The 10,974-nt window shown below is 32.8% G+C and overlaps 1 protein-coding gene across 1 annotated transcript; it reads right to left on the bottom strand.

Moving 5' to 3' along the window:
• Window positions 1–261: 261 nt before the first annotated feature.
• Window positions 262–4,703, bottom strand: LOC126605552 (homeobox protein knotted-1-like 2). Its single transcript, XM_050272966.1, has 5 exons — window positions 3,791–4,703; window positions 3,454–3,576; window positions 3,157–3,307; window positions 892–1,145; window positions 262–686 (listed from the first exon to the last, which is right to left on the bottom strand). Exons 1-5 carry the CDS (start codon window positions 4,250–4,252, stop codon window positions 483–485), a joined length of 1,194 nt encoding a protein of 397 aa, XP_050128923.1. The 5' UTR covers window positions 4,253–4,703; the 3' UTR covers window positions 262–482.
• Between the last annotated feature and the right edge of the window lie 6,271 nt (window positions 4,704–10,974).

Here is a 10,974-nt window from a genome sequence, read left to right as displayed (position 1 = left end):
CCTATTTTCAGTTTCTACAGTAGAAGCCTTATAACATGGCGGTATGGATGCATTAAAATAAAAGACTAACGATGCTCTAAACTACTGATATTTCACTCCTTTTTGGCGCACAATGAAGCAAACATCAACTCTAGAACGTCTTATATCACGCAAAATAATGGAAACAATGGAAACCATCCAGCTTACTGCTAGCATCACATTACTGAAATATACCAAAGAGACCACTAGGTAAAATCGCAGCAACACAGCACGCAATAAAAATAAAAGAAAAAAAATCCATATACGTATAAATCATCAGCTTGGATTGTGGAATATAGAACATTACCCAATTAAGTACGTACGTACTTAGCCATAAAAATTACGAACTACGATAAGCAGTTTGCTTTTATCTTCAGATCATACATATAAAACTAATTAAGCCAACTTTTAACTGTGAGCCTTGCGTGAGCAGAAGAGGACACAATGTCACGGAGTTGTTTAGGTCATGGACCGAGACGGTAGTGACCGTCACCTATGTAGTGTCCATCCATATAGAGGGCTGCATTCTGTGGGTGTAGGCCATCCATCACCATAAACTGCATGTCCTCGGAAGGCTTCCAGTGCCTCTTCCTTTGATTTATGAACCAATTGTTTATTTGTTTCTGATCCAAACCCGTAGACTCCGCCAATGCCACCTTCTCCGATTCCTGTTTAGTAATATGATCATTTTATTAGATTGTAAACCCGGGCCATACATGTCATTAATGCATCATCTAATCAATGATATGAAATCCAGTTAATATAACACAACATAATATTTGACACGAGAAAATTCCTCTATGATCGACGAACATAATGACATGTACCCATTCTTAATACGGATTTCAAAATCTCAATGAATCGAAAACATACCGAAGGATATGGCCACTTGTAATGTAGCTCCCACCAACTAAGGAGCTTCTGCCTGGCATCTTTGGGCAATTTCCCTTTCTTCTTTTTCTTGGAAAGCTCTTGCTTCAGGCTACTTAAGTAACCACTATACTTTCTCAGCAGGTGATTCTTGAGCTCTCTGTCTTCAGCTCTTGGATCAATCTCAGGCACTTCTGTTTCTCCACCACTATTCTCCTGCTCCTCTTCAGATGAACCAATTCCTTCACACTTGTCCTCTGCATATATTAACATGCATGTGACTCTTAAGTATAAAAACTGAGAAACCAAGGACGTTGGGGTGCGCAGAAGGACAGAGCCGCATGTGAAAATCATTTCCCTTAATACACACACACACACACATATCCACACACACACACACACACACACACACACACATATATATATATATATATATATATATATATATTTAAGAACAAAATGAAAAGGCAAAAAAAATGATTCTATGCGCAGACGTGCAAACTCTATCGATAGAAGCATTCTAGCCTATTTAGATTTTGTTAGAGAGGAGCAATTCCCTCGCCTGAGAACACGCTAAGAACAACGAACAACGAAAACCTTTCAAGAAATATATATATATATATATATATATATATACACACGTGTGTGAAAACAGGAATGGAGATCCCGGAATTCTATCCCAGAAAGTGCATGTGGTGTGCTCTTATATAGTTAATTACCCAAAAAGACCTTATAAAAGATGAACTTTTAAAGGGAGAGACCAACTTTGGCTACAAGATCTCGTGATAGATTTATTATACATTTTGTTACTGATCGAGTGCATTATGCAGACATTGTTAGAAGCAAACTTTGTTAACTATTACAGATCATGCAGATTCCATAAAGTAAATCAAATAACCAGTCAATATAAGTTACTGTCAAGGTTAAGATATATGAACACTTCAATATATGTGGACTGTAGAGTGTGATAAACATAGAGATTCTATGCGCAACTAAGAAACGACCACATTAGCGTTACCCCGTCAATAAATGCTTATCTTATGTGCAAAAGGTAAATCACTCGCTCAATAAACACTTACCACGTGGTGTGAGAAAATATCTCTTACAAACTGTCAAGGTTAGCTAAAGCTGATCTACCACCATAAAGGAATACAACAATGATAGATTCATGCACACATAAAACATAAATAAAAAATAAAAGAGTTAAAGAAGGATCATGTGCATGAACTGAAGATAAGTCAAATCTGGGGCATGTAGGTATATAGCCAACATGGAACTTAATAAATGGTGGTATTCTATTTCAAATGAATTCTGCCATGTCCGTACCGTCCAGATGGTGTAGCTAGCTGATTTAAATAGCATCCTATGTTCTTTTACTATTGCTTCTGCAAGGTTTTTATCCTTTATTTGGTTTGTATAAGGTTTTAGTGTATACGGATTTGTTGTTAAATTACCTTTTTTACCAAATCTAGTGAGGAACTAGGGAATGAAGACAATCATGTTATATATAGAAAATCAGATTTATGAAACAAATGGGAGGTCTTGGTTTTGGGTTGGAAAGTGGAAACCCTAAAAAGAATGCGAATTATTAACCAAATCAAATGTTTGATCTCTCTTCTCATCACTGTTTACATATAGAATAGGGTATTTACACTAAGTCTTTGTCTTAATTAATAGTCATTTCCTTTCCAATGTGAATATATTTTTAAACAAATCTATAAACTAAGCAAAGAAATTAAGTCATTATCACACTATTAAGCTCGTGATTAAAATGTGTATGTTCATCGACAGTTATTGAAGCGACTCATGAATCAAAAAATTGTGGGTGTGGTTTCTTCTTCCTCTAGCTTCCTCTTTGTTCTTGGACATTGGAAGGCACTATTTGATGGGTCAAATTAGTCTCCCTCAAAAAAATAACCGGATTTGACGTACGCCTAGAAAATGAAAGAGATACTGACAAGTTTTGGGTACTCTCCTCAAGGTGAGACAAAACAGTTGGACTAGCAGTTTTGCAGCAGTTCAAGACCAAAAAATCCACATATCTCCCATTTTATGAATTCTAACTCCAAGCTCCTTCCCCATGCTCTACTTGTACAATAATATTTAAATACAGTATATGGATTTAGGTTAGCGGTAATGGAAAGATGGATAGATGTACGTTAAGTACAGAATTCGAAAACGTCTAGTATAACATAAGAAAAATCTTAGCACATGGATATATGAGTCCAAAATTCACTTACGTTTGTAGGGAAAGTAAGTAACACTTACCAGAGGGTGAGAAGATTCGAAGAGGAGGAGCATTATTATTATTTCCAAGCATGTTAAGCTGAGTTTCAATCCTCCTCATGAAATCCATGGCTTCTTGTATTGGCCTTGTTAGTTCTTCACGATATTTCACCAGCATATCGTAGTAAGCTTCCTGTTAATTTAGTAAGTGATCCACCCAGATTTTATTGTTTATAATAATAAAAAAGAAAACATCAAGCAATGCACATATAATATATTAATCCCCATTAAAAAGAATAGTAACTAAGAAAAAAAATTAAAATGGAAGATATGGATCACCATGAACTGATCCAGTTCTGGGTCTTTTGAAGTCTCTCTTGAAGTCCCTGAAGACCGCTGTCGTGCCTCAAACTCTTGCCTAGCAACTGAGAGCCGAGCCACAACATCAGACGGAGCTCCCACCTACATCCATAACACGAATGATTCATAAATCGAAGAGATGAGCTTAGCTGAGTTTGTTAAAGCATTGTACCATCCTTCTCACTCAAGTTTAAAAACAAAAAATCTCATAATTTGATAAATTTAGTACAAAATATGTTTGTATAAAAAAATATTCATTTATTTAATCTTCCCGGTCTAAGAAAGAGAAAAATGTGTTAATTAATAAAACAATTACCCTTTGGCAATCCATGTAAGCTTCCAAGAGGTTAGAGTACTGAGGGTGGGCGATGATCTTGGCTTTGATGGCTTCAACTTCGTTGGAGCTCAGGCTGTGATCGTCGTTTAGAAGATCAAAATTATTCTGTAGCTGATGAACAACTGGTTGGTGCCCTCTTGATGAAGAAACAAGATGACTATTATTGTTGTTGTTGTACTGAAATTTTTGGTGGCCATGTTGTGATGTGGTGGCTTCGGTCTTCACATTAATTGGGTGTGTTCCTGGAGACTGAAAATTACACTGATCACCACTGCCGCCGCCGCCTCCACCGCCGCTTGACTGAAGATGAAAGGTGTTGATCCCCATCTGATGATCACTTGCAGCTCTCCCATAATTTCCTCCAAGGTTTGGTGAGGCGTAGAGGAAGTTTCCCCTACCACCCGAACTCTCATGATCCATTTGATTGTTGTAGTCTTCCATTTTTTTTTCTCTCTCAGCAAACCCCAAGGGTTTCTAATTTATAAATCAACTAAAACCCCAGTAGTAGACCGAAACCCTAGCTAGTAGCTAGTCAATACAGAAAGGAATAATTTATGAGTACCGGGAACACAAAACGCGACCTGGGTTTTATGCAAACCAATGGGATCCGAACTAATATTATTGGCAATCCATGGGATTATGGAGGCCAGGAAGTGAAGCTAAACAAGGAATTAAGCATGTTATAATTTCGTTACAGAAAAATATATATCACAATTGATTACTTTGAGGAACTGGGAGGAGATGGCGTGGCCGGAACCGGCTACTCGCGGTTCTGTGTTATGCGAGGGTGAAAGAGACTGACTTTGCTTTGTTGAAAGAAAGTAAAGAAATATTTGAAAATGCTCGAAAGCAATGACTATATGGGAGACCTAGCGAGCAGGTAACTCACTAGATTGAAGATTTTTCTTCCATCAATCTCTCTGTCCCTCCTAATCTTGATTTTAACCTTTGTTTCACGGAATTTTTTCCTTTTTTTCATTATTTTATAATTATAATTTTTCTATTTAATTCAATTTTATATGTTCCTTCCCTTTTCTTATTTGTTTTTCTCCTATTTCGCATAGGAAGTCATTAGATTAAGCAAATAACAGAATAATAAAAATATAAATAAACTAGAACGTGCAAAAAAAAAAAATGTTATGTGCGAAAATAATTTTTCATTTACACTTTCGAGAAAATGAGCAATTTTTATAGAACCCTAAGTGCATCTCAAACAAACTCCATACACTTTTCAACTAAATATAGATCCATGTCATCAAAACATGCTCCCAAATAGATATAGAAAAGAAAATCAAAACAATTGTAATAATGATAAACAATAAATCATAAAATTTGTAGAGTCGGTTGGATTGTAAAATTGGAAACAAATTTTGGCCTTTAAGCTGTCATCGAAGTAAACAAACTTTCAGTTGAAAGAAAGGTTTTTCCACATACCCTTAACACAAACCGCTAGATTGCATGCATAACATAAATGAAAAAATTTAGTATATGTAGTGTTTTCTGCTTATATTTAGTTTATGCTTAAAATTTTATTTATTTGAAGAGCAACATTTATGGTCTTTTGGAGATGATGGACTCATTTGGAAGTGTTTTTAAAATGACCGAAAATGCTTTAAAATAATTTTTTTGGATTTCAAAAGCACTTGAGGTGTTTCCTGCAAGAAACACGTGCTTCTTGTAGAAAGCATTTGAAGTGCTTTTTCAATATTCACATCTATTTCTACTAACGATTGATTCTAAAAACATTTTATCAAAAATGTTTTCAGTTATTTTAAAAACACTTTCAAACGAGCCTGACATTTTTATTTTATTTTATGAACTTATTATAACTTGTTGGGATTAAATCCGGCATTCCAAATGTAACTTATCTTACCTTACCATGTTTAATACTGACTGACGCCTATTCTTTCTTTACCATTTAATAGTTTTACTTTGGATACTTAAACCTCTAACAATCATTATTTCTTCTTCTTCTTCTTCTTCTTCTTTCTTAAATCATTTTGAAGATGAGTTTTCTTATATAGTCAGGTGAAGTGATAGTGAATGACCCAACAAAGGTAAGTGCTTTACCAATAGAAAGAGAACAAAAACAAAATTCAACTTCGTTTGGAAGGAATACAATATTCTATTGAGAAAAACACCTCATCCATACCCCAATTATAACTTGCACTTGCAATTATTAATCATTCTTCAGGTCCAAAAAATAAAGTCATGGACAACATATCTTATACAGTTCCTCGTTTTTTGTCTCTTAACCAAAGCACACTAGTGCAAGGCGAAATCAATGGATAAACATCACTTGAAATGATGATTTTCTCATTATCATGTAGTTTTTTACTGTAAAAGATTAGATAATTATTGATTTGTAAAACTAAATAAAGATTAGATCATTATTAATTTGATAATATACACGAAATTAGGAATATTATTTTCGAAGAAATTGTACTGGACTGGAATTTATCTTTCTAGCTCGGTATTGTATTGCTTTCACATACCAGAAGGGTGAATCAATATATGTCAGCAAATTTATCTACAAGATCCTATCTGAAGGACCTTATTGAATTCACCTCGAAACAGATTCATGTTCATCTTTTAACCATGTTGATGTCAGCCACCGTCGACAGAAGCACAAGTAATTAATTAAGTCTTTCAATGATAGGGCTTTCTGTCAAAGTTGTTTATGCAGCACAACCCCTACGGCAGCCTGAAAACAAAAATTCGTATTTTTTTCTTAATGAAAGAGGAGGCCTTAAAATTTGAAATGTTTAATACCTACTAATGAAGAAAATGAAAAGTACTAATGGTGTGGTTAACATTTGAAATAATAATTAGGGGTATAAGTTGAAAGAGAAGTAACAAATTTTAAACATATTAATTGTCTAGATTTAGTTGTAAGTGAAATGCACATTACATAAACAACCGAAAAAAGGAAAGAAAATAAAAGTAAGAAAGGAAAGTGGCTAGCATTCTCCTTGTTATATTAATGTTGAGTTTTTAATGGTTCATAGTCTCCTAATTAACATAATTTTACATTTTTTTTACCTAGAACACATTTAAAAAACAATTGAAATATGAGTATGCGGACTCTGTTTACCGTGCATTCCTTTCATTTTCTCTCTCAAACGATAGGATCTAAAGACAAATCTCAGTAATTAAACTCACATCAAATGCCTAGAAGAATTTGTAATGAGAAGACACTTGATTGACATAATGTCCCACAACTATCAAGCATAAAAGAGATAAATTTTCAAAGTTCTCCCTAACTTCCGAGAATAAGTAAGGTTTAGGGTAGTAAAGAAATTACATTGGAGATTAAATAATGAAACTCACTATAAAGTCCAGTTATAATTTGTACATAATATCCTCACTCTCGTACATACGAAGTAGGTCACTAGAAGGAAGTTTTGCAATTTAATACTGTATAATTAGATTTGTATATAATAACTTCCCTCTCATACGTACATAATAGGTCAATAAAAGAAAAGTTCTGTAGGTCAGTACGCATGTATAATTAGAAAGAGGAAAGCATGGTATGCTCGAATGTTCTTAGCAAAATATTTTGTTATGTTTTTTCCTTTTGACTAAAATTAATTAGTAATTATTCACAAAGTATATTAATTTGAGGTATAGCCAATACTTTGGAGTGAAATTTTTGTAATTGTTGTATTATATTCCTTGAGAAAGATAATATATCGAGTCTCTAAAATGTGCTTTTAGGAGTTAATATATTTATATAATTTGTCTCAAGTCCGATAACTATTTTAAAATTCAATATGTTGTAGATTTGATACTTGTAGGTCATATTTCAATTATATTGTTCTTATGGTTCTCAATATATCGTAAATAACTTAATTTAGAAAACTATTGTTAGCTTAAACAAAAAAATAACATTATATTTATATATAAATAATAAGCAGTAGGACAGGAGGACTACGACATTTCAACTGTAAATAGTAGTAAAAGGAACCTAACCCTATCTCAGCATATTGTCTGTAACTTGGTATGTAGACATATATTGTTCTTTTTTATTGGTCAAATATGTATATATATTGTTCTGTAAATCAAAGGAAAATGATGAGACTAGCTAGCTAATGGAATATAATTATATGAGCAATTGGGCATTGCAGGAAAACACGTGTGTGAGTGTGTACAATGAGTCAATGACGCAGAGGGAAAGCCAATAAACCGTGACACAAGCAATATCAAATTTTACAGAAGAACAAATGGGCGGTGGGTGTGGTATCGAGATATAGCTGGCGGCGACGACCACCTTCTCCACCCGCACGCACCTAGAGATAGAGAGAGAGAGGGGAGGGAGAGGGGGGCCAGTGATCAGTGGGCCAGTGTAGAACAGAACTAGGCCTTTTACATAGCAAATTCCCCCGGGAGTCTCGCGCTACTAGTAACTGGTACTGCAAAAGCCGTGGGGGCCAGAAATATGGCAAAATTTTAAACATGTCCTCTCGTTGCCATGCTTTTTAGGTTATTAACCCTGTTCTTCTCTCTCTCAATTCTGAGTGGCGTTTGGGTGAGAGAAAATTAAGATTGGACGTGTCCAAGAAGGAGAGGCACCAGGGTGGTTGTACCTGCAGTACCACCACGCTGTCATGAGCTGCAGCACCATCTTCACTTGTCACTCACTCGCACTGCTCTCTTCGCCTATTCCCCATGCACTCACTACTATTTCTGCAGATATTATAATATATTTTTATCACTCCCTCTCTCGCCAAGATTAGTACTTCTTTGACCAAAAAAATACAGAGAAAAAAATGATACGGAGAGATATGTCTATAAATGATTCATTCAAGAGAAAATTCGATTTGTTTTGTTTCTTTTATAGCTAATTTAAAACACTATTTGTTTTGCTCACGTTTGATTTTTCAACTTTTGATTTGAATATACTAAAAAATCAAGAGAAAAAAAAATTAAACTAAAGATGCACACAAGTAAAAAGCATTATGTAAAGAACATTTTCTTTAGTTCAAAAGACATAATTATTTCACTAGAAGCAACAGAGTTCTAATTTATCTCTCATACATCGTTGTGAAACTTTCAACCTCTTTTCTTTCACGTAAGAAGAGATTTTTTGCACTTCTTTTTCTTTCCATTTTCTCCTTACTATTAATTTGATTTAAAATAATAATTAAAATATATAAACAGCAGATTGACAAGATTGAAAAGAAGTGCGGAAATGAATATTCTACTAAACTTGGTATAAAATTCAGGTGGAACATGCAACTAAACTTGCTAATGGTACTTATCTTCTTTGATTTTTAGTATTAATGTTGTATAATCAGATATGCCGTGGCAAATTCTCATCCCAACACCGATACATACACCATGGGCGGGTTGAGTTGGCTTCGATTAGATTGGCTCCACAGTTCACCTGTCTATTATTGGTGCTAACCTTTTTCCAGTCACATCACTATCTTCTCATCATCATATGAATGAGCTGTTCCTGTCAACTCACTCATAAGTTAGTAGTACAGATGCCTGGGATTAAAAAACATTTATTAACTTCAAAATCGATTTCTAACCTTTGCGTAAGTTTTGCAATTGTGTATATTAGATATTAGAGTATCTCCAACATTTACTTTGAGTTAGAATTTAGGGAATTTTAACGAAAAGCATCAAGTACTGTTTATTTTAACGAAAAATCATATTTTTACACTAAAAAGTCAATCCTAGTACTATTCACTTTACCATTTATTTTGTCCTTATCATTAAAACTCAAAGTTTTCAAGCCATTTTCATTAGTTTTCCTTAGAATTTAAAATGTTTAATTCAATAAATCTAAGTTTTTATTCAGAAATCGTTTTTCTGTTCCAACATTCTTGGATTATATTTTTTGTCCGAAATTATTAAAAAATTTATTTAAAATAATTTTATTTAAAGTAATTTTTTTTATAAAAAATTAAAATTATGTAGACTATCCAAATTTAATTTTATAAATATTTTAACATAAAAATATTTAGATTTTGATAAATATTGAAAAATCACTAAACTGACATCATGAAACTCGTGAAACACTATAAAAAATAAAAAACACGTGAAATAATTTTTTTTAATTATTTTAACCGTTGGATTTAAATTTGGACCATTAGATCTTTTTTTTTTACAATTTGATTCAATACATTTATAAATATAAAATTAAAGATAAATACACCTATATAGTGGGCTAGTCCACTAACCCAAGGGGAATCCTAACCTAAATTTGCCCCATAAATGAGTTTTGGGTTAAAAACCATATTTGTCCCAAGAGTTTGAGCAAGTTGTGGTAAATTTAGAACCTAAAATTTAAGTTTTATTCTAAGAGTTATAGTAGGTCTGAGTGGGTCGACTTTATATTTATGAAGTTGACAAGTATATAAAAAAATATTTTCTCAATTTGATTATGACCGTATTCATATTATTGAACAATATTTGATAACCTTCAACCATACAAGGATTTTCATTTGGACCTTATGGACTTTTTTTTTTTTTTCCTTATAATGTTGAAAGATGATTAGAAGTATTTGTTTTTGAGTCATCTTTTAAAGATGTCATTTAGTAAATAAAAAAATATTTCCTTCGTTCATTTCACGGAATATCAAGTATTATAGAAGAAAAATTAATAACCTTCAACTATATGAGGATTCTCGTTTGGACCTTATCGACTTTTAACTTTACTTTATATTGTTGAAGAATGACTAGTAGTATTGTTTTTTTCAAGTCATACTGTGATATAGTGGTATTGTCTTCACTTGTCAAGAAAAGAATTTTATTTTTACTTTATATTTAATTTTTCATTAAATTATTAATTTATATTCATTTAATTTGTTATTTCACGTGGCCAACAATGTCATATTATCATTTAACGGAAAACTTGACAAATAAAGTAACAAAAGTATTAAAGTGGAAAAAAAAATTAAAATTTAAGTATGAAAGTGAGATGAAAAAAATTAAGTATAAAAAAAACAAAAACAAAATTCACAATTCTTAATAATGGTCAAGGAGAATTACCGTACAAAATAAAGTACTGAACAAAAAATACAACTCCTAATATAATACCTAGCAATTTTCTTTTGTACGAATTACAAAGCTTATTCCTAAAAAAACAGTAACAAAACTTATAGTAACATGCATTTCACTTATACATGTATAATTGAGTGATTCAACATTTC

Source organism: Malus sylvestris, chromosome 15 (genome assembly GCF_916048215.2).
Source record: "Malus sylvestris chromosome 15, drMalSylv7.2, whole genome shotgun sequence".
NCBI classification, from domain to species: Eukaryota; Viridiplantae; Streptophyta; class Magnoliopsida; order Rosales; family Rosaceae; genus Malus; species Malus sylvestris.
This window is presented reverse-complemented; position numbering and strand designations above follow the sequence as displayed.

What these genes read in the sequence shown, in the direction of transcription:
- LOC126605552 (XM_050272966.1), bottom strand. Translation starts at nt 4,252, where the DNA reads ATGGAAGACTACAACAATCAAATGGATCATGAGAGTTCGGGTGGTAGG. An exon ending in CTTACATGGATTGCCAAAGG is followed by an intron (nt 3,577 to 3,790) that starts GTAATTGTTTTA and finishes TTATGGATGTAG; the next exon opens with GTGGGAGCTCCGTCTGATGT. An exon ending in TCGAATCTTCTCACCCTCTG is followed by an intron (nt 1,146 to 3,156) that starts GTAAGTGTTACT and finishes TAATATATGCAG; the next exon opens with AGGACAAGTGTGAAGGAATT.